The 24,217-nt window shown below is 50.3% G+C and overlaps 1 protein-coding gene across 3 annotated transcripts; it reads left to right on the plus strand.

Annotated features, from left to right (window-relative positions):
• Positions 1-1,334: 1,334 nt before the first annotated feature.
• Positions 1,335-24,134, plus strand: ano8b (anoctamin 8b). 3 transcript variants are annotated; one of them, XM_055507953.1, is made up of 20 exons: positions 1,335-1,756; positions 12,340-12,450; positions 12,605-12,737; positions 14,740-14,878; positions 14,986-15,082; positions 15,211-15,327; positions 15,397-15,524; positions 15,604-15,765; positions 15,883-16,035; positions 16,109-16,235; positions 16,342-16,397; positions 16,474-16,548; positions 16,641-16,775; positions 17,818-18,065; positions 18,381-18,540; positions 18,632-19,024; positions 19,325-19,516; positions 19,718-19,849; positions 20,265-20,375; positions 20,749-24,134. In XM_055507953.1, the coding sequence occupies exons 1-20, from the start codon at positions 1,588-1,590 to the stop codon at positions 21,481-21,483; spliced, it is 3,573 nt and encodes a 1,190-aa protein (XP_055363928.1). In that variant the 5' UTR covers positions 1,335-1,587; the 3' UTR covers positions 21,484-24,134. The 3 variants fall into 3 exon arrangements, with proteins under 3 accessions (XP_055363928.1, XP_029002748.1, XP_055363929.1); XM_055507954.1 differs by lacking the exon at positions 1,335-1,756 and adding an exon at positions 7,970-10,562; XM_029146915.3 differs by lacking the exon at positions 16,641-16,775 and having other exon boundaries at positions 1,336-1,756.
• Positions 24,135-24,217: the final 83 nt, after the last annotated feature.

The following is a 24,217-nucleotide window of genomic DNA, read 5'->3' on the forward strand; positions in this document are numbered from 1 at the left end:
ACGCATAAATGCACGTGCTGCACACAGAAAACAGAATATAAACAGACTACATGTGTACTGCTGTGTGTGCCCCACTGCAGCTCCTTGCAGCTGTCAGCCCAGGAGAGTGGTGAGTAAGCAGAACTGCTACTCGCAGATGAGGTACCAGGGGAGAAACAGGGAGGGCTGAACCTATAGTGAAACATCACATCCACTGCTGGTAAAGGAAATATACTCATGCACATTCAGGAGGAGCATGGCCAAGACCAGGGAGCTATCCTTAACCTGGGATCTTAATAATTTATAGATTGGCCCTGTGAGGACAAAGCATGACACCTGCCACCTCACAGCTGCTGAGCATCGCTAATACACAAACATCTTCATCTCTGGCGGTGGATGCTGGTGATTAAACATGTTTAATTAGGAAGAAAATGTCTCCAGCCTGTTAACAAACATACAGTAATATACAGAACATGCTCATTACTTCATTAAATAAACAATTACGCTTTCATATCATCTGACAGTTGCACTATCACTGTTTGTTTTCAAAGATGTTGACTTAGGGTGTAGACTTACAGTACTTACTGTTTACCTATTTTAAATGATATTTAAACAACTGTTACTGCAACCATAACAACTGCAAACATGATATTTACACACAGTTTTGTTCTTGTAGCTCGCTGATGTGGACCTTAAAAAGGTGTGCCCGCTCCAGATGCAGACCCAGCTGCTGCATAGATTATTGCACAGTGTCCAGAGGACTGAGAAGAGGCGTTTCTTGTCCCTGGGTCTGAGTGTCACTAAAATTTTAATCTATGAAGATATTTTTTGCAATGATAAATAAGTCATAGTCTATTTAATCATGGTGGACAGGGCCTAGTGCAGTCACTCACAGTCTACCTGGTGGACTGCGCAAATGTGCACCTGCTGCTGTGTGTTACTGCAAGCACAAGAATTTTAGGCACACTGAAATATAAGTCATGCATTGTTTGGCTGAGCATTACCACACAAATTATGTTTCTGGCATCAGTTTAAAGCCTTGCTGCGGTACTGAATCTATCTTAAGTAATAAAATTAACTTGGCACAGGGTGATGAACCGATTTATTATATGTATTTTATCTGTCATAAAGAAACGTCCCCATCAGCTTCAGTCAACATTTTTGTGGATATATCCACCTACTGTATCCTTCGAATCTGCAGCCTTAAAGTCATTATTCCGTGAGTTGCTTGAGGTAAGGTGTGTGTGTGTGTGTGTGTGTGTGTGTGTGTGTGTGTGTGTGTGTGTGTGTGTGTGTGTGTGTGTGTGTGTGTGTGTCTGTGTGTGTGTGTCAGCCAGACCCCCCTCCCCCGCCCTCCTTCCCTTTGTCCCTCCTCCAGTCGCTGGAGGAGCGCTCTCCATCCAGCCGCGCATCCTGCTCCAGAGCACCGCCGGGACGATCCGCCGCCGCACCGACAACCTTCACTTCACTTTCACAGGCATTTAACCCTTCCCGCCGGAGCCTCCCCTGCGCTACCCCCATGCTCTGCCCTCACCCTGCGATGAGATACCCCTGCACAGCTTCCCGGAGCCTGTCTTCATCCGCCGTCGCTCCTCGCTGATCGAGAGCATGCCCGACACGGGGACGCCAGCCGCGGGCGCCGCTGCGGCCGCCTGCGCCGTGCCCAGCGCCGGCGACGGCCCCGACGGCTCCCGGCACCGACACCGAGCGCCACAGGGGGACGCGGAGAGGCCGGAGCCGGGCGCTGCCCCGCCGCAGCCCTCCTCCGGCGTGCTGGGTGAGTCGCGAGCGCCTCGTGTTCCCCGGGAACGATGCGGTTTAGAGGCGAGCGGAGGAGGAGAGCGCAGGTGAACGCGATGGTGGGAAACGGCGCGAGCCCCGCGCCGTCGCGCGCCTCGCGCCACCTCTTTTGTCTCCACGAGGGCGTCCCGAAAAAAAATGACCGGAGAATCAGAGCTCGGGCCTGTAAACAGTGGATTTGACCTGCGAACCGCCGTGTGTTTATGTCACATGGCTTCATTTTAGTCAGTGAACGTGCGTTATTTGGCGGATTGAGTCGCATTTGGCGCAGCCTAACGTCTGGTTGTGACCTTATTGTGTGTTTAGGCACTGTTTCAGTGCAGGTGGACGCGGCTGCGTTCGTTTCCCACAGCATTCTTCAAAGCCGCTACTATGCCATTATTAACAGTTGTGGGATGTGCGTGAATCAGCTTTACCCACTGTTTAGTAACTTCATGATGTCATCCAGGGATTTCTAATCATAGACGGACCGGGCTACTACAGGCTGCTGTGTTCCCATGTTCTGTAGCTGGTGGTGCAATATTAATTGTTTTTATGTGGTTTGGTTCATATTGTGCCTCATAACATTTTAAATATGTTTTATTGCCGTATCCCTGTTGAGGTGGTCTCCAGGTTTAGGAGAACAAACCTCTGTTTACGCTCCATGACACAGACAGTGGGTCTGAACAGGCCGTATCATAGTTGTCGCGCAGGATTGCTTTTGAGGCTATTTTAGGCCCAGGAGCGCAGCATTAGCCGGGCAGCGAGCCTCAGCTGCCGGCCGGAGCCGTTGATGCTGCAGACGGGACCCGGCGCAGGTAACCTGAGCAGGTTGCTGCCGACGGCCTGATGAGAGGCCGGCATCAGCTCATGAATAGTGAGAGGGTCAGCGATGGGAAGGTTGGAGCGCTGAGTGACCGCTGGTGGGCTAAAATACAGTATGAAAAAACAAACTTCACTTGATTTAGAGGTGCAGATATGAAGACTTACTGTATGTTTACAGGTGCCACATAACTAATAATCTCTCGTCTCAAACTAATATTGAAGGGAAAATCTTTCTTTTTGTCTCCTCGGGAACCTGCTTCTCCCACTTGTTATCATTTTCCTTGCATGGGTCATGGCTCCTCAGTGGGATTACCATGATATCACATAACCACCCTCACACGTGTCGCTGCCTTTCAGCCAGCGCTGCATCACGTCAGGCTGATTTCTCCTTGCTGCTGAGATTATTGTTAATATTAATCGTTTCTTTTGGTTGAAGCCTGGAAGGATTTCTCCCGCTGAAGGCTCGGATGCTCGATCGTCACCGTGCCTCCGTCCGCCACATTTTCCTAATCCCTCCACAGTAGACCGGGACGACTTTGATCTCCTCAGCCGTCCTTTGTAGCTCCAACACTCACAAGCCGGCGTTTCAAAGATTAATTAATCGCCCATCGTTAGAAAAACCACGGTAAAAAGTCTCACCAATTAGTTTGTGTTCCCTCCGAGGCCAGTGTTGATTAGATTCTGTGCTACAGAAATCAGGTCATGCAGTTTGTGGCCAGCGTGAAGGTTTGGGATTTAGGACATTTGTTGGAATATAGACTAATATTCATTCTTTGGAAAATACACAGCAGATGTTTTGTGGTACTTCTACTATTTCACATGGAGTTTTAGTTTGGCACATGTTGATCATACATCTACGACCGTAGCTCCTAACAGACTCTCTTTTTCAACGTGTACTGATCTGAAAGTTGTGCGTCCGGGTTCTGAGGCAGTTGTCACATCTGAGCGGTCCATTTTCATCTATGCAAATGTAGTGAACTCAGTCAAATGCATGAGTTAAGTGTATTAGACAGGGGTCTGCGCTCGCCCGTAGACTCTTGGCTCTGACTCCGCTCCTTTGCCGGCAGAACACCTCAGCCTTGCTTCAGACAGATTTAGTCAGGTTCAGTGTCACGCAGGTTGCTTTAAATACAGCAGTGAAAGGCAGGGGAAGCGAGGAGAAGGCAGAGCATCGCACTTAATTCCCTAAAAGGCCTCTTCTTCTCAGGAAGCGCGGCGAGAGAGAGATCCGGCTGTCGGTTCTGTGCCCTCCCACAGCTTCCTAAATGAAGGCGCTGATGAATGTAATGTAGTATGCTATAATGACAGCGGCGTCTTATGCCTAATGACTCTGAACCTAATGCCTTGCTCGCTGGATCTCGCCGCCTCGCTCGCCCTCATTCAGTGCATGTGAGATACGTCTCCCGTTCTCCTTCTCCTCCTCCCGTCTGAGCGTAGCTGCACATTAGCTGCATTAGCGGTAGAGGAAGCGGGGTGACCTTGCCGTTACCAGCGCTGGGGCTTTATTGCCCTTAACCGGTCGGTCAAACGCAGCGCTGACCGGTTACTACAGTAACTCGGCCGTAGACGCAAGAATTGAACCAAGCATCAGGCTGAGTATAAAATGCAGCGAACCGGCTATTGGCTGTGATCACACTTGATGTTTATTAGGAGCAGCTTGCAGCAAATGTGAGCTCATTAAAGTGAAGTAGGCGCTGGACAAATGATGGTAAACAGTCCAGCTACTGTGGGTGTGGCGTCTGTTCCTTAACTAAGTCATCCGTCTGTTACCGGAGGTCCATCACCAGTAAAGTGCTGCTTTCCTCAGTTACTGTCATTGACTTGCATCAGCATTCCCTGACCTTGTGTTACCTTACACAAAAAAGATCCCATGCAGGGAGGTTTGCATATTTTGTATTTGGGGGAAACAAAGCAGTGGTTAGAGGTTGTAAGATATATAATCATGCAAAGGCTTTTATTAGTACTGAACCTCTGCTGCAAGTATTTTTCAGCGAAAGCTTTACCTGAAGCACGCTGAATGTGACCTTGATGCAGTCACACTGATTTGTGTTTAATTCCACTGTGAAGTGTCTGTTTTTACAGTAAATCGCTCATCACCATCACCGCAGATGTGCATCAGAGTGGCCAGTTATGCATTGTATCAGCATAATGAAGCACATGTTTCTACAGAAGCACAGAGCTAAGTCTAAAACAAACTGGGGAATGTCATTTCCATGGAATTGATCCTGTATCCGTTTGGTGGCGGATGCGCCACGCCCTCTGGCCGCCAGCTCGCCGTGCACCGTGCGATGCTTGATGGAGTTCCAAACGCTCCTGGGTAGCGATAAACCACCTGTCTCCAGCGATTCACCGCCCTAGATTCGCAAAATGTTTATTGGCTTAATCATATCACGCATAATGCCTCCTTGCCTTTAGCCGACCAACTTCTAAATCCCCGCTCATGCCCTCCGGAAGTGTATACTTTTCTATTTATACCCATGAAAACGATGGTACTGTAAGTGGAAAATGATAATGCGCACTCTGGAGCTCAATGCATTCCGAGCACAGAGCGCGGTGCTGCTGGTGTCGCCTGTCTCCTGCCTTGCGTGAAGCCTCTGACATGTTGCAGAGACCTTATCGGCGACTTTCGACTCCATTCTCTGCCGTCAGAGCAGAGTCAATAAGCAGCCTCCTCCTGCGTGCGACTGATATTGCATTTGTGAAGGTGAAGTCAGATGGAAGTCCTCCGTCCTCTTTAACTGCACTGACTGGGCCCGGATTTGATTTCCTCCCTTTTTTTTAAGGGGGCTGTCGTTGCCGAGCAGAGCCAGGACGAGTACAATGACCACGGTGAAGAATGCTGCTTTTAGTCTTGAGGACTCGCTCCACATTAGCCACTCTGCGGCCTCAGGAGAAAGCTAAAGGACTAGACAGAGTAATGCACAACGCGTAGGGAACGAGAGCTCCTCAGCCTGCAGCTAATAACGAGACATATTGTCCGTGCCAGTGTTAGCGCAGACCCAGTCGATGGGAAACAAGGGAGTTTTAAACCCCGTCTGCCTGTAATGCAGGTCTTCATCCTCTCCATCATGTTTGTTTTTCTCTTAACACTCTCCTGTGACTGCTTTCGTTGAGACAGTCTGCTTGTGGATTTGTTTAGTAGGTATAGAGGAACAGCCCCCCCCCGCAGCTCGCTGAGCATCGAAGGTAAATCTAAGTGAAAAGCAGCTTAATCTGCTTGTTCGAATCGCTTTAATTGCTTTGCTCTTTCCACTAATGTCTGCATTTGATCGGCTTTTTGCTTTGGCTGTTTTGACTGCTACTGTACAAGCACAGGGCAGGATGAGGAGCCGCTGAAGCACTTCATCACCACCACCATCATCATCATCGTCACCCACCGCCCGCTAAAAAGCATCTTCTAAGCCCTTTTATTTCCATTTGTTTGCCTTAATGATATAACACAGTACTGCGTCAGCATTTAGTGTCACTATGTTGGTGTCAATAACACTTTGGCTACAATGTACAATTTTCATGTTGCTTTTAGCCAGCAACATTTTGCTTCAACTACAAATTTATTATACGTTTCATTGCAGAATCATGTTGTCTCTTTGAATAATTCCATCCTCTCACATTCGGAAGAATTCGGATGCACAGCCTGCACTGACTGAGCCGACGTGTCAGTGAGTTGAAAAGGTTGGACCGAGGAAGTTTAGACTTCTTTTTAGTTTTGCTTTGCTTTGGTCGCTGATGTGAGAGGCCTGGTGCCTTTCAGCTCGCTGCCTGTAATAATAATTAGAAGTTGGTGAAAGTCTGTGGATGTTCTGTTCCACAGTGCATGTTTACTATTATTAGAGGCTTTTATTGTGGTTCCCTCTCAGATATTTATCCTCCTATCAGCCCTTATTTTGTCTCCTTGCCTATTTGTTGGTGCTCTCCACAGTATAAAGCACATGGACCGCATGCAGCAGCGTGCCTGAGCATCGTGATTACTGCGCCCTGTTGTTGGTGCAGCTTTTTACTCTCCCGCTTGCTCATTTCCCTTGGCACAGCGCTGTGATTGTGCAGTGATTCTGACGATGCCTGGAGAAATTGGCTGTCAAAGGAAACAAACCGCACAGGTGCTGCTGTAAAGCCCATATTTGAAGTTGAGAGAGAAAGAGATCTGAATTTTTCTGCTTTGTGCCTAATCTGTGTTTATTGAAGCATAACGTAAGAGTCAACAGCCGGCTGTTCGCATGAGGGTCACTGCCTCCACTCAGAGAGTGATTCATTTAATTTGCCTCTATTTAATATTGGGATATAGGCAATCTGCAGAACTTTAAATATCAGAACTTTAGACGTTAAATTAGCCCAGTTCTGCATTAGCTGTGAATTGAATTAATTAGTTAGGAAACAAAAGGGACGATGTAGTAATATACAATAATCACTGGTTCCACTGAGTATTGATCTGACTCGGACTTTTCTGTCCAGGAATAGAATATCACAGCATCACACAGCCTTCAGACTGACTGACTCACTGCTACAGCATTGCTTCTCCTAATTTATCCTCCTTCCATTCTTCCTCACTCACCTGCTGTAGTGCCTCACTGCCCGGCATATGGATGATTAGAAATACTCAGACAAATGTTTATGCTGATGTCTCCATGCACTATAATAATGATAGTGATAATGAATGACCTCCTGGGATGTCTTTAATTCTGATGAAAGCCCCCTCCATTGTTTTGTTCTGTAACTGAGCTAACCTAAATAACTGACCACAGCTGGTCTAGACAAAGGTCCGACAGCGAGGTCTGAGCTTCACATCAGTCCGATGGACAGTAACAGGCCCGCGTTGGCCACTAACCGTCTCTGTTAAAGCTGCTTAAAGATGTATGAGGGTGTTTTCGCATGACCCACCTTCATCATTGTGACAACCTTTGCCTCGAAATCAAATTACTGTAGGAGAAATATGTGATTCACGCCCTTTTATTCTGTTGGCTGGTTAGAAAGCCCGTCCTCCACTTTGGCTGTTGCCCACGGCCCGACAAGGAGGTCTGTGTTCTCCACAAAGGCTGCTATTCATTCCACTATATTCATCATCGCCACTCATTTATGCATAATTCTAAACCTCCTCCTTGACAATGCCCAGTTGAGCCTGTTGGATAACAGGGAGAAGTCTGCCATGACACAGGCCTCTGGGCCTGATTACTACCTGACTGACCAGCGCACGGCGTCATTTTCCTCGCTCGACCCCGGCTTCACGATAGACGAGGCCGCTTCTGTGCTGGGAGAGCTCACTTGAAGCAACACGCTAACCTAAAATGAACCACCGATTAGCCCACTTGGCAGAAAGATGGGGAGAGAATGGCTATTGAAGGATTTAGCGAGGACGATGTGGGAGGGGAGTGATGTAGAGAAGCCAAAGGGATGGGATGGGGAAGAGTGATGCAGCCGCTGGTCTGTGTGAGCGCGGTGGCGCTCTGTCTGTGGTCCGGCCCCGTCCTCCTGGATCGCAGCCATCGGAGGCTCCGGTGTCACATGCAATCATTGTGATTTTCAAACCAAGGACAAATGCGGATTATCCTCCCTGCTCCTGTTAATGAGGAAATCAGAGTAGCGGTGACATCTTCGTCCTATTCATCACAAAGGTGAAACTGACACCTTCCATCTTCTTCCTCCTGTTGAAAGACAGTCCTGGTCTGCAGTCAGACCTATTGTAGTCTGTCGTTTATAGCTGTTATCTAAAGGCAGAAATGACCATTAGGGAGATATTGCTGTGTTTTTTGTTCTGACATGGACGTCAGCACCAAGTTTAATTGTACCACTACTAAGCATTTCCCGTCCTTTACCCTTTGACCACATCATCCAGCTGTGTAGTCAGCGATGACAAACACCTCTTGAGACAGCATGAGTGAATGGGACGAGGTGAGAGCTGCGAGAGAAATGGATAAGAAGTATAAAGGGAAGGATGGAGCGAACGATTCCACCCCGAGGGAGCGAAGGAGGAGATTTGGATAGAAGCGCGGGGACGGCAGCGCCAAAAAGATATGTAAAGAGCAGGGAGTGAGATGGAGAAGGCTCTGGTTCGGAGAAGAGGTGAAAAGAAAGTGAAGAGCGACAGAAGTGTTCTGCTGCAGCGGCACAAGAGGCTTTCGTATCATCTGAAGCACATCTGCCCGTGGAGAAACAAAAAGATGCGACGTGGAGCTGAGCGCGTGCGTGCGCGTTTGTGCGACCGAACGCTCGCACACGGCGCATTGCACCGGCGTAGAGGTGGGAGAGCGGGAGGGTGGCGACTGGGAGAGAGAGGAAGCCGTGCTGCGTCTTCCTCTCCAGACACGGGGGCTGCAGGAGCCCAGGCCTGACTCACAATCTGCACAGGTGGAACCGCGTACGCGCTCCCGTGACTCAGCCGCCTCGAGGCCGAGCGTGCACGTACGCGGCCATGTGGTGCGTTCAATGTCTGTCAATGTCTGCGCGTTTTAGTGGCTAAATCTCCAAAACCAACATATCAGCGCCGTGAATCTGCACCACAGGCTTCTGAAAGTCACGAAGGGAAACAAATGATGTCGACTGTGTGTCGGTAGTAAGACGCGACTGGCAGCAGCTGCTCCGCAACAGGAAGCATCACTAACGTACGTCAGTGTTCACAGAAATAACATCCTCTGGAACAAATGGTGTTGCTCAGCAAAGCACAGCAACAACAACTCTTTCATGTACAGTATGTAGTTGTGTATTATATACACTGGAATCTATAGTAGGACCCACAGCGGGCGTCACTCCTATGCAAATCACTGAGGTAATTACTGCTCATTACTGCTAATCACCAACATGGCTGCCGACGCTCTTCCTGGAGCTGCAGAACCAGTTCTTCTCCGTCTCCGTCTGCTCTGTGTCTGCGAAGCCGCACGAATGAACAGCCAACTTTACGTAACCTCTGACCGGCCGAGTGCGATGCTCGTCGCTCACACACGGACGCTCCGGCCGAGCGCGAAGAGCGCCCGCTTTCTCCCGTTCGCACATCAAACAACAACGACGGCGGCGTCATCAAGCCGCTCCTTAGGCGCCCGTGACCTTCACTTTAATGCTTCGCGCCAGTTTCACGAGCGACTTGCGCGCCGTTAATCTGCCGCTTCATGCCCCGGTGGGCGTGCGTGGACGTAGACAAGCACCTGCGTGCACACGCGTGCAGAAAACGCCTTGAGCAGCTCTGATTGCAGGAAGACGCCCGGCGTTGTGCGTCTGGCTGCTCTGATAAGCATGAGCCCTGGAAGAGGCCTGAGTAAAACAGGCTTTATCTGCACCGCTACGGGTCCAGGCCCAGCAAGCTCTGCAGCGACCTGCTTCTGTAGCACGGGCCAGAGGCACCGCCATACACCACAGTATTTGTGATCGTGTTCATTTTTGAACTATGAATAAACCAGAGGGTTAACATGAGATAATGAGACCTGTCTATGAGCCTGAGCCCGACGCGTTGTCGGCTTTGTTTTGCCGCTCACGCTTATTCCCATGCGTGTCGATTACCTGACTCACCAGACAGGTGTTTTCAGCTAAAATAGCTCCATCCACTACACTACCTGCCCAACGCTGTAGCGGGAGACAGACGGCCTCAACAATTAGCTGCTGAGCCTAACGGAGCGTTCAGGAGCTGCGGAGGCACTACGGTGGATTCAGACCTGCAGGAGTGACCTCGTCAGCGCCACCAAGCCTCAACGAATCACTTCACGCGTTCTAGCTGTATAAGCAAAACACAAGTGCATGTTAACCACCCGATCGGGCGCTCCTAAACGAAGCCAGTCTGCTGCCTGTTCCAGGATGCTGCGTTTGAATGCGCGTGTTGCCCTCGGTGGTGAATACAGGACTCATTAGCATTGCTGTCACGCCTCAGCGCTGCCTGCAGCATTTCATCCGAAGCGCAGTCGAGCAGCTGGTCAGATTTTGAGCGTTCTCAAGATTAAACACTCCGGTTGCAATGATTGGAGAACTTCTTCAGAGAGTAAGAAAAGCCTCACAACATGTGGGTAAGTACGGACGAGATGCTTTAAAAAGTTCTGTCACAGCCGAGGTTCGTGCATTACCTCATTCAAGTAGAGCAGCTTTTCATAGCAGTCAACATATATTACCTTTATTTTATTTATATAGATGATTAATATTTTAGATGGTTCTGGCCAGAGAAGCAACAAGATAAGAAAATGAAAAATGTATAAATGAAAAAATACATCATGAACAAAAAAAACATTTCGAAGCAGAATGAATATAAAAAGTGGTGAAATGCTGCCATTAAGTCTCGAAAGACAAACATTTGAGCATTAAAGAATTTATTATTGAGCAAATCTGTAAAATGTGTTGACGGCTCCAGACTTGTTTTGGTGCCGCGTTGGCCTCCATTTATACTATAAGTTGCATGTTGGTGCCTTTGCGCATACATAATGCAGACATGGAAAACAAGCATCAGCTGTGTTCTGTTCCTCTGTCACCGCTGGCTGTTCCAGGAAGAAGAGCGGCCACATGAGCTGCAGCTCAGTGATGCTCCGCTGTAACAGGTGTTTCCTGATGTCATACAGAGAACAGGGTTGCTAGTGATGTAGCAACGGTGTCATGCTTGGATTTGCATACATATACGTGGGTGTGCGTGGAGCAGGGAGCACAAAGTCATATTATGTGCCGACATAGTCGTTTTACAGCGATCTGCAGAGCCGGAGCGGCCGCTCTGTCGCCTGTTGAACGGGAGCCAGGGTTCGAGTGCCTCGAGAGTTACTCAGTGTCTCTTTGTGTATGTGTTTAAACCGCTGGCACCGATGCCGGTCGGAAGCACCTGTCACTCTGAAACCTGAGACTCCAGGGGGTCGGTGACCAACGAGGTGTCAAAAGGGACAGTGGAGCCTGGATTTAGTCATTTGCAGTTGTCTGAGAAATGTTATTTCCCACCAAGCAGATGAACCCGGAGGAAATATGCTGTACATTACATTCCTTCAGCCCGCTGCATCAAAGGTGTTTGTGACTTAATAATGTGACGGTGTGCGCTATTTCTGGTGCTTTGTTGACTTCAGGAATAGAGACAAGGTAATAATTCACAGCTGCATATTCAGCATGGTTGCATTTTCTACAGTGACTGTTTTATTACTCAAGGAGCGAGTAAGAACAGCAGAGGAAAAGGTTGTCAGGTGTGTGTGTGTGCATGCGTGTGCTTGTGTGCGTGCATGTGTGTGTGTCCTTGTGGTTACATCAGAGTGGGGCCCAAAATCCTTTTTTTTCTACCTAAGTGGAGCCCTATGGTCACTTGTGGGGCCCTTTGGCTGGGCCCCACAACTTTAAAGGCTTTTTTGAGGGTCAAGATTTTGATTTTAGGGCTGAGGTTCGGATTAGAGCAAAAGTTAGACATCTGCATTTATTTGTGATGGTTAAGGTTAGGGTAAGGAGCTAGGGAAGGCATTATGTCAATGGGGAGTCCTCATTTTTATAGGCTGTGTGTGCGTACGTGCGTGTGTGTGTGCGCGCGCGTGCATGTGTACGTGCGTGTGTGTGTGTGCGCACGTGTATGTGTGGATGAAGTGCGGCCTCGGGCCTTTACTCCTGTGGGTGTCGTGTTGCGAGGCGAAGGGCTGTGGCAGTTAAATCTGTCCTGACCATTATATGTGTGTGTGCGTCTGTGTCGTCAGACAGCGGGGAAGGAATTTTGGAAGGCGAGCTGCTGAAAATGTTACAAATGCCAATTCGCCTTACGCCGGCTCCGCTTTGTAAAGGTGACCCCCTCTCTCTCCGTGCCTCTGTGTCTCTCCCTCTGTCTCTGTCTCCCAGATAAGTTGTTCGGAAAGCGGCTGCTGCAGGCTGGGAGACACATCATGTCTCATAAGTCTTGGATGAAAACCGTGCCCACGGAGAACTGTGACGTCCTCATGACATTTGCAGGTCAAGCGTTCAACACCCAAACACACACATTTGTCTCGCTGTGCGTGTGAGGCAGCCCTCTCAGCGCTGCAGATCCAAATAGACAACGCCAGCGTAGACTTTGGGCTCGTGGGCGTGGACACAATGTGTGCTTCTTCTTTATTTCCTGCCACAGACACTACAGATGACCACACGTTGCTATGGCTACTGAACCACATCCGGCTGGGAATCCCAGAGCTCATCATCCAAATACGACATCATAAGCACACACGGGTCTACGCGTTCTTCGTCACGGCTACGTACGAAAAGTAAGAACCTCAGCTCCAATTATCTAGGATTATTTAAGCTACTGTAACTATTAAATGCTTGTCACAGTTTTTCAAGGAGGCCTTGATTTCTTTTATTCCCACCCAAAGCTCCCAAATGCTCCACCATTTCTTTGTGAGAATATTAATATAAATGTGGCATCACACTCTCTTCAGGAAATAAGCACATTTCCCATAATTCCTCCAAACTGATAAATAAAGACTTAGATTTAATGAAACCTGTGGCTGGCTCTTGGTAACTCAGTTAGCGGTGCCTAAGTAAAATCTAACCATCTGTGTGATTTCTGCTGTTGCTGCACAGTTTTTGTGTTTTACTGCACCAATAGGTGTGTTAATTAATCACCACGTCCTCCTGGACTGAACGAGGAGTCGCAGCTGTTGTGCTGCCTAACGTAAAACTACCAACTAAATGAATAATACAGAGTGGCCTTTATTTACTGCCTTTTAAATGCTGCTCTGGAGTGAAGCTGCAAAAGGTATAAATATCCCCGCTGGTATAAAAGCGCTCCTCCGTTCATCGTGGCGTTAAATTTAGCTGCAGCCGCCGCTCACACAGTGAATCATTAGCCGGTGCAGCAGCACCACTTGGTTAAAGTTTTGCAGAGGGTTCCAGGCACATGCGTCAAGTCTCAGGGTCATTTTAATCTCAGCGCTGACTTTGGTGTATAAATACTGAGCAATACAATCCAGGAGCTCAGCGTGGCTCGTTGTTCCATACTGCGTTTCAGGCCGTTGTGCTGACGTGTGCGTTCAACAGCGGGCCACTCAAACGCAAATAAATGTAATAAAGAACAGGAGACTTTAACATGTGCGTGCAACAAAGATAGACAGATGATGACGATCAGCGAGAAAAGACTGAAAAAGGAGGAGTGGTAGAGAATGACAGGAGCAGACACAAGGGGAAGTGATGGAGGCAGAAGGAGGAGGAGGAAAGTGGGAGAGAAGGGGACCAGTGGGGGTTCGGGTGAAGTGCTGAAAGAAAATGATTACTGTGTGACACGGGGCACGTTCTCGTCCCTGCCTCACCGCACACGCGTGCTCGCTGCTGGGGAGACTGTGCTACATATGATGAGACAGTCAGGGTTCCACGGGCAGTCGCTCCCTTCACTTACTCAGTGACTTTAAGAGAGATCAGAAATAATCCCATTGAAACTAAGATCAGGCAAATGTACCGCTCAGTCAGTCACAGTCAAACACTCAGCGCCCGTTTCTGACGTGGCTCTTTACAGTTTGTTCTGCTGAGTGTCTCCATTTGGTCCAACATGGATATTTGCTAAATTAGCAGGAAGCGTGCGCTCTGCTCTCGTACAAGGTGAGCTCTGACCACACGCTGGCTGCGGCTGCCGTTCCAAATGAGGCCTCTCATATTTAGGGGGGAGCGAGGGCAAAAGGTGGTAAAGCCTTTGATTAAATGAAAGAGGGGGAGTCTCATTAAGATTCCTGGCAGCAGCAGGAGCGCACGTCTGAAGGGGTTCGTCATCATTGGCTCAGATTGCTGAACAGTGGCTTTAAGGTTCCGTTCCTCAACAGGGACCTTTACTGATGGCGCTGCACACTAAGCAGTACTCAGCCTCGTGTTTCTGCTATAATCCATCACACAGTACCACACTCGCCTCCTGGTCCTGCAACATCCTGGACCCCGGAGCGTGATTGACGGATGGAAGCACGCCTGTTTCTCACATGTTCAGGCCACAGAGGAGGAACGGAGAGCGAGCGCGTGCCCGTTATTACTGTGCTTTTAGCACAAAGCCGCTGGGACGGACAGAAGGAGAGGGAGGAAGACATGATGGGATGAAGGCAGATGAGGCAGGAGGAGACAAAGGGGAAGAGTAGAGGAATGAATAGTAATGGGGGAGACGGTGGAGGGGGAGAGGAGACGTGGAGGAGGGGCTGATGGGAAATGAGATGATGAGTTTTGAGGCGTTAGAGCTGCTTCTGTGTTAACAACATACAGACTCAGGCTAAATCTGTGTCTGTGCTGCAGCTTGCTGCGCGGTGCTGAGGAGATGGGACTGAGGAAGGCGGTGAAGCCCGAGTTCGGCGGAGGAACCAGGAGCTTCTCCTGCGAGGAGGACTACATTTACGAGAACATCGAGAGCGAGCTGTGCTTCTTCACGTCGCAGGTCAGTGTCCGCCGCACACACACACACACACACACACACACACACACACACACACACACACACACACACACCGGCGGCTTGACTCACCTCCTCTCGATCGCCCGCAGGAGAGACAGAGCATCATCAAATACTGGCTGGACAATCTACGTGCCAAACACGGAGAGGTGCTGCATAACATCAACTTCCTGGAGGGCCAGCCAATCAGTAAGCCGCCCTTTGCTGCACTGCACGGAGCCTCTGGATTGGGAGTCATAAAGAGGCAAATCAGATGCTTTGTGAATGAACTGCAGCCATTAGTCTGACTGTTTTTTTCTGTGCATTCTTGTCCCCAGTCCCGGAGCTGAGCGCGCGAGGTGTGATCCAGCAGGTGTTTCCCCTCCACGAGCAGAGGATCCTCAGTCAGCTGATGAAGTCCTGGGTTCAGGCTGTGTGTGAGAAGCAGCCGTTAGGTCAGTGAAGTGACGGACCCCCCCCCCAGGTAGAACTGCACCCTCTGACCATGAACGCTGTGATTGCAGACGACATCTGCGACTACTTTGGGGTGAAGATCGCCATGTACTTCGCCTGGCTGGGCTTCTACACCACCTCCATGTTGTATCCTGCCGTCATCGGCTTCGTGCTGTGGATGCTGACGGAGTCGGATCAGGTGAGGACGGGTCCGGGGGGCGGCCCGGAGCGGCGCCGCCTGCCTCTAACCCGGCGCGTTTGCCTTGTGGCGCTTGCAGACGAGCCGCGACATCTGCTGCGTGGTGTTCGCGCTGTTCAACGTGGTGTGGGCCACCCTGTTCCTGGAGCGCTGGAAGAGGCGGGGGGCCGAGCTGGCGTACAAGTGGGGGACGCTGGACGCGCCCGCCGAGTCGCTGGAGGAGCCGCGGCCTCAGTTTCGGGTGGGACCCGCCGCCTCCGTCCGTCCGTCCGTCCGTCCGTCCGTCCGTCCGTCCGTCCGTCCGTCCCTCCCCTCCTTCAGGCCGCCTCACGCTCTCCTCCTCCCTCTCCGTTGGCAGGGAGTGAAGCGCTGCAGTCCCGTGACGGGGTGCGAGGAGTTCTACTACCCCCCGTGGAGGAGGCGCGTGTTCCGGTGGCTGGTCAGCCTGCCCGTCTGCATCCTCTGCCTCTGCTTTGTCTTCCTGGTCATGCTCGTCTGCTTCGAGCTGCAGGTCAGTGAGCGGCCGCGCGGCGTTCGCCCGCTCGTCCTCGCGCGCCGCTGACGTTGTGGTGGCGTCTCTGCAGGAGTTCGTGATGGGGATCAAGGAGATGCCTCGACTCGCCCGCTTCATCCCCAAAATCATGCTCGCTATCACTGTGACCGCCTGCGACGAGGTGTACAGGAAAATAGCCTGCTGGCTCAATGACATGGGTGAGAATGAAGCCACGTCTGAACATAAAAAACATTAGATGAGGTCACACAGCTTTAATGGTCACTGATATGACATAGTTTATGATCATTTATATTGTTTCCACAGAAAATTATAGACTCCAGAGTGCCTATGAGAAAAATCTCATCATCAAAATGGTTCTTGTGAGTAACAATGACTTAATTGAGCTTCTTTACTTTTATTCACCCTATTGACATCTGGCGTTTCTCTCTCTTACAGTTTCAGTTTGTAAACTCTTATCTCAGCCTTTTTTACATTGGATTCTACCTCAAAGACATGGAGCGTCTGAAAGAGGTAAAGCTCCGGCTCAGCGTCGCCGTGCTGTGTGTGCGTTGGTGTGTTTGAGCGCTCGCCTTCACACCCGTCCGTTTCTCCGTCTGTGGAAGATGTTGCTGGTGTTGGCGCTGCTGCGGAGCCTGCAGCGGCAGGTCCGGGTCAACGTGCTGCCCTTCATCTTGGTGAAGCTCCGGGCGCTGGTGGTCTCTGTGCCCTGGGTCGCCAGGGCTTTGCTCCGGTCCAAAGTACGACTCTGCCGGGTCAAAGCTTCACCGCTGCTTTTGCTTTGTCTTCTGAAGGTTTCTCCCATTCGGCCCCTGAGTGGTTCACCTGTTGAATCCATCTTCTCCTTCTGCTCGGCTTTGGTGCTTTTGAATTCGGTTCAACTCTCACACCTCCCTCCCCGTTTTCTCGCCGTCTGTCGGTTTCTGTTACGCTCTCAGCCGGAGTGACACGTCGAGCGTCACCTGACTTCATAGTTCTCCCGTGTCTGAGGAGCAGTTCGGTTCAGGCAGACACGGCTTTGTGGTTGTTTCCAGTTCCATTTGATAATGCGGTGAAATCAGCTGGAGCCTCAGACGTATAACAGCGCTGGCTGAAACACGCTGATTCACCGGTGCAGTTCTGCAGCCGCCTGAAATGAAAAGCATCTGTGTTGTCGGCTCCGTTCTGCCAGCGTCTGACTCCGTCTGAATCGGTGCTGACTGTTCCGGCAGGTCGCGCTGGGAGAACAGCGTGTCCTCCACGCTTCTGAGGCCCATCAAATGAAAAATTACACCCCTTTCACGTCTGTGTGAGATATTTATTCTGGTGCAGCTACAGCTCATCAGCGGCGCAGAAAACGTTTTACTCCACCAACAAAAAGCGAGACTCCTGACGCTGCTTTCAGCAAGTCTTTCCTTTAATCCTGGGTTCTGCTGTCAATGGTTTTACCAATATTTATTTTTTTATTTCTGAGTAAAGTGATAAGTAACTTCTGAGATTTGTGATTTCTGAATATTATGGGAAGGCACATCCACGGTGAATTAGATGGGGGCTATTTTCTAGTCTCTGTTTCCTTCGTGCTTCATTCCTCGCTCGGTGACAGAGGCCTTTTCTACCTTGTGTGATTTGCTTGTTGACTGGTTGCTAATGCTTCTTGTTCTCCCTTTGGTCGTCTTCACCTCTTCCCCTCGTCTTCTATTGTTATTAAAGCATTCATCGCGGGGAAGGCGTTTCTGATTAGTCAGACATCATATTGTGCTGCAGCTAACGGTCGGCTGTGCTTCTCCTCTCTGTCCTGGTCAGATGCTGGCCACTCTGCTCATCATGCGCCAGTTCCTTCAAAATGTGAAGGAGGTGCTCCAGCCTTATCTGTATGAGCGCCACAAGCTCGGAGAGCTGACGCTGCGCGCCGTGTGGGACCTGCTGCTGTCGGTACTGCTAAAATACGTCCGCCTGGCAGCTGGAAAAGCCCAGGCCTCCCCCAGCGACCAGACCATGCCCGGACCCGGACTCAGGGGCACCAAGCCTGGAGTGAGACAGCCAGATAGAAGGTCCGACTCGTTATTCAAGCTCAAAGTCAAATGTTCATAACCCTCAGGAAGCCAGCTTTATACCATGATGAAAGTGACATGTATGTGTTTGCAGCCGTCATTCACAGCAGCACTCAAAGTATTAGTCACTACAAACAGAGCTGCTCGGGTTCAAAAAGCGCCACTTTATCCGCCTCTGCCATTATTTGCTCGCTGCATGTGGCTATATGATTCATGCGAGTCAGTCGCTGAGTAAATATACCATCAGATCACCACTGTGAGCTGTCAACACACACACTCAGTCTGACGCCCGCCGGTCTCTTCAACCGCTCTCAGGGAGAAGAAGTGCTTGAATGGGGGATGCGGGGTGCCCGAGGAAGAGGAGGGAGGAGAGAGGGACGAGGCCGACAGCGGGAGGTTCAGCGAAGGGGAGACGGAGGAGGAGAGTCTGATCGACTGTGGCCTGAAGCTGAGGAAAGTCAGCTTCATCGAAAAGGTGCAGTCCTGTGTCTCATAGATTCTCCTGTCATCTACTCTCCATCAGTACGTGCAGTACGAGTATCTGGCCTGCGTTGCTGTTACTGTAGGTGGACAGAAGGGCAGCCTGCAGCAGCCCCCCCATGGACCACAGCTTCCTGGAGGAGGGGAGCCCCACCATGGTGGAGAAAGGCATGGACCCCGCCTCCATGTTTGAGATGTGCGACGATGACGACGATAACGGCATCCACGATGTGAAGGAGGCGGGCGGGGGAGGGGCGGGTGCAGCTGAGGCGGCGGCGGCCGCCGCGGACGCCGGCTCCGCTCCGCCGCTGCCTGCTGGGCCCGAGGGCAGCGCGTCGCTGCGGCACAGGAGACGAGGCAGGAGCGCTGACAGGCCCGAGCCCAAAGTCAAGAGGGAATCGTGGATGGATCCGCCCCGAGACCGAGAGAGCGCGGCGCTGACTCAGGCCGAGGTGGAGGGCTGCATGCAGACATACGCTGTAAGACGCCTGTGAACACACGCTGCACAGACGTCAGCTCACATTTACACTCACTTTCACAGCAACAGCTGGAGGCGCTTTAAGGGGACGGCGCTCAGTATTTAATTATGTTCAAATTGACTGTACGTGACTTGGGGTCTTTGCAATCATTAATGTTTCAATAGCATGAAGCAGAAAATACCTGTGAAACAGCCGTAGTTAGCAAGCGCTTGTTAATCTTCACTGTTCAGCAGTTTAGCGTCAACAACCAGGATCCTGGATGCATTTCATACATATACTGTTCGCTACTCTGCTTCCCAGGACACCTTCCAGGACTACCAGGAGATGTTTGTCCAGTTCGGCTACGTGGTGCTCTTCTCCTCAGCCTTCCCTCTGGCCGCCATGTGTGCTCTCATCAACAACATCATCGAGATCCGCAGCGATGCCTTCAAGCTCTGCACGGGTCTGCAGAGGCCCTTCGGAGTCCGAGTGGAGAGCATCGGCCAGTGGCAGGTCGCTACCGACACACTGGTTGATTGATGTGATACTGACGTGTTTGTCTGCATGCAAAAACACAAAATAACATTATGACATCATCAACGCCGAAAACTCTGCAGAGAGGAGCTAAGCTCAACATTAACGATTCCTGTGCTCCCAGAGTAACAGTCACAAATTAAGACTGAAAGCTGAACGGTGCTGGTTTCTCTCCCGCAGACTGCGATGGAAGCCATGGGCCTGATCGCCATCATAGTGAACTGCTACCTGATCGGCCAGTGTGGTCAGCTGCAGCGCCTCTTCCCCTGGCTCAGCCCTGAGATGGCCATCATATCCATCGTCATCCTGGAGGTGCGTCTCTCCGTCACTCGGTTTACGTCAGATCGCTGGGCGACGGCCCCTTGAATGCCCTGTTCAGCGTAATCATAAAAGCAAATACATTTTCTGCTAAATGCAAATGTTTACAGCAAAAGAACACATGAAGAGACGTTTCTCCTTGGGTTACTTTGACTGCTTGTAACATATTTGGCACTGGCCCTGTCAGTGCTGCGGTCTGTGGCCGTCTCTATTCTGAGAAAAGGTAAACGGCCTGCGGCGCCGTCATGGCCTGATAAAACAGCCAGGGCTTTCAGGAGGATCAGCCCAAATGCTGTGCAGGAATTAGTTCAAGTACCCTTAAAGAGCATTGTGAGGCACCGCGTCCTGATCCTGACTCCTTGTACTGGCTGTAGTTTTGTTAAACCTCCGTGTGCCTGTCTGTCCGCAGCACTTTGCCGTCCTCCTGAAGTACTTCATCCACGTGGCCATTCCTGACATTCCCACGTGGGTCAGAGAGGAGATGGCTAAGCTGGACTATCAGCGCAGGGAGGCGTTTAAGGTACAACAATAAAATGCAATTTGAAAGAACGGTTGAAAAGATGCAACGATAAAGGTTAAAAACTACTACTGCCTCTAATGTTGTATATATATATATATATGTATAAGATCTATACAGGAGCAGTTGCTGTTGGATGGTACAAACCTGCTGCAGAAACAGTCTACTGCAGCACTGCAGCTTCTAGAGCTTAATTGCTTGCATTACACTCCTTTTGATATTTTTACTTTTCTTGGAGAAACTCCATTGCAGTGACTGCAGTAATTACTGTACGCAGGCTTCCTGCTGTTTGTTAGCAGGTTTGTGCTGCAGTATTGTAATGGTCAGCTGCGTTAGTGCTGAAAGCGGTGGATACAATGTTCGCCTTTCTCCGCAGAAGCATGAGCGACAGGCGCAGCAGCATTACCAGCAGCTGCAGAGGAGGAAGAGGGAGGAGGAGGAGCGGCAGCGGCAGGCGGAGCACGTGGCCCGCAGGGAGAGGGAGCGGGACGACGGCAAGGGCGACTCCTCGGGGGAGCACCACCACGACAAAAGCCACGGCAGCAAGGCCCGGGCTGTGGGCGGGGCCGGGGGCGGGGCCGGGGCCGCCGGCTCGGACAAACCCAAGAGGCCCAGCTCCCTGTTGGCCAACAACAACGTGATGAAGCTGAAGCAGATCATCCCGCTGCAGAGCAAGTTCTCCTCCGGCGGCGCCCGCTCTCCGCAGTCGCCCACCGGCAGCGAGCCCAAGCTGCCCGGGTTCCTGAGCTTCAAGTTCCTCAAGTCGCCCGAGAATAAGAAGGAAGTGGCCTCCGGCGCCGCAGCGTCGTCATCATCATCGTCATCGTCATCTTCATCATCAGGTAGCAGCTCTCAGGAGCGTTCTCAGTCACCCAGCAAAGCCTTCAACCCTGGGAAGCTGTTCAACTTTGGGAAATCGGAGGCGGGCGCGTGTGTGAACGGGGCGCCGCTGCCCAGATCCGGGGACGGGTCGTCCTCGCAGGCGTCAGACAGGCAGCCGACCCGCTCTGACCTGAACGGCGTTCCGGACGAGATCCCATCACCGGGAGGCGAAGGGTCCGAGAACGGGCACGCGACGGACCTGGACCCGACCGGCTCCAAAGTCCAGTAGCTCCAGACACCACTCATCCCTGGCACCATCTCAGCTGGAGGAGCGGCGCGTTTGTGGTGAGAGGCCTGAAGGAGAGCCAGGAGGCTTCTGCTTTGGTTCGAGAGACGACAAAAAAATACGCAGGCTTTAAAAGAAGGACGGGAGCTTGTATGACGTGACAGAATAAAAACACACGCGCAAACACACACAAATCCTTCTTTATCTGCAATACGTGAAGAAATGCATGAGCTGCGTTTCTAACATTTTTAAGCCTTTAAAGCAGAAGAGCTGTGTTTCTTGATTTCTTCTACTCATAAATTGTAAGCGTCTCTCACTGGGCCGCAGCGGCCGAGTGCAGAGGGAAGTAACTAAACATATACAGCAGAGTGACAGGATCATTAGGTACGTCTCATTTTTAACCGGAATTCTTGGGCCCCCTCACTTTTATATGGAAGTAGAAACAGGGCAAAGTCGAATCAGTCAGTGTTGGTGACACAAGCTCTTCCTTAAAAAGCATCCCTGATTTATCACCAGCTTTATTTTGAAAGCAGAGGTGATGTCTGACCAGTACCCCCCCCCCCCTCAACAGAAACAGGAAAAGTGGAGCATTAAAGCCTGTCGAGTGCTGCTCTCCATCCAAAGCCCGTGGAGCGCCTTGTAAACACAGATGGTGCTCCGTTCCACACGCTCTCACCAGACTCGGCAAACAAGGGAGGAGACGAAGGAAAGAACATTTGCACTAAACCCTGACGCCCTGCATAGAAACGTCCCTGTCTCCGTGGGAGAAAGGGCCGCACCAGCCTGCCTCATAACTTTATGCAAAAGCTAGGTTCTTTAATTTCCTCTTTTCACTCAGCAAAGCTGCGTCTCATCTGTTGTTGCTCTGCAGCGACGGGAGTTTCCCCTAAAGTGAGATGTTTTTATTTTATAGCGTCGCTCTAGTGGCTTTCTTATGTTGGGCTCCATATCTTATTTTTTATATGCACCATTTGCTGATAATGGAGATTTCTTTTTAACCAAAGTGGTATTTTTGGATTATGATGCTAATCGTAGGTGTATGACCTGTATATTCTGTTCACCATGTACATCGACATAGTTATTAGTAAAAATATGTCAATATGTTCCTAAAGTAACTCGTCTACTGTACCGTTAATAGGTGTGTCACTTCCGCAGGGTGTCCAGAAGATGGTGCCAGAGTTCGTTCACGTAGAGTCACGTTCTAATCCCGTGTGACTGTTCATCCATGACGTCAGTGTCTGGTAATCAGGAGCGTCTGGCTGCGGTTCATCAGCACATAGAAAAGGAAATGCGTGACGGGGGTCATTCAGGATGCTTCACGCTGAGAAACGTGTCGGAGGCCGTCGCACTGCAGGTTGAGGGACAAACCATTAACTATGCATTTCCACGCACTCGCCCGTGGCGAAGGGTTCAGGCAATAAGACACGGAATTGTAGTAGACTCGCATGTACACAAGAAGTCTGGAGTAACTTCCCATCTCGTAGCATCGGTTCCTGCTGCATCGTCCCCAGTCAGACTCTATGCATTTTCCCCGGTTGTCATCATCGGGGTCAAAGCTCCCACACAGTTTTGTGTTGACAGAATCTCTCTCAATGACGTCATTCTGCTTTTAGATTTAATTCCCGTTTTCAGTCCTGCAATAACTGTAGTCCACTTTTCAGTTATGTGTTGGTAGAAAGTACACAATGTTTGTCTGCAGACAGGCAAAAAGATCTCACTGACAGAAAATGCAATAAGGCTCTAGGCAGGACATCGATTAGTCAATTTACACTGTGTTTCTATATTTGGGAGTCATTGTTCATTGAACATGTCAATAAGTGCAAAGCTGATAGAAAGGTGACATCAGTCGGGTCTTGGTGTGAGGTTCTCACAGGCCAAACGTCAGAGAACGGCAGCGTGGCTGAGTTAGACCTCCGTCTTTGCAGGCTTTGAGGGATGGGTGATGCTATGATGCAGCTGAGGCTACAGGCGTAGTGAGGAGACTGAGAGCTTGAGGGGCACGTCGCGGCAGAGCTTCGATCCAGCTCCATGTGTGTCGTTCCGTCGTATTCAGGGAAAACGTACAACTTCACCGAGTAGAAATCAGTAGCAAAAACACACAATCCCACTCCCTCATTCCTGTCAGCAGCGTTTGAATATTGCTCTTCTGGGGGTCTTGAAGTGTTCACTGAAGTCAAATAAAGTGTTTTGTGTTTTTGATCCAAACTTCATCCCACGCCAGAGACGGCGGCGTCAGCGCTTTCTTGGGCCAAACACGAGAATCCTTCACGTAAGGAGAGCAGCTCCCACACCCACCTGACGTTCCTTCACATCTAAATGTGCAGTTCTGCAAAGGGTTTGGGCTACTTGCTTTGTATTGGTCAGTGTGAAAGGACTGGATGACTTCTGTAAATGTGCCGTCTACTGGACTGAGGAGGTGAGAGCCTCACCACAGCTACATTAAAACCTGATCCTAACCTCAGTCTAAGATGGGACACCTTCGTGGAAGCCTCACTTGCTGAACATCGTATGCTCTTCCAACGTACCACTAAACAACGACAAAAAAAAAAAAACCTTTAAAGAAAATACTGGGAAATGGGACTATTTATTTCGTTTAATTTATTTTGTCATATTTTTGTAAGACCTAAATAGTTAATAAAACATTTTCAAAAGCATTTTGCCTGGTGAACAATTCTTTTTACTCTTATGACATGAAACGTGGATCTTCATTAAGACAAGGACCACAAGCACCACATGA

The sequence above is a fragment of the Betta splendens genome, chromosome 4 (assembly GCF_900634795.4).
Source record: "Betta splendens chromosome 4, fBetSpl5.4, whole genome shotgun sequence".
NCBI classification, from domain to species: Eukaryota; Metazoa; Chordata; class Actinopteri; order Anabantiformes; family Osphronemidae; genus Betta; species Betta splendens.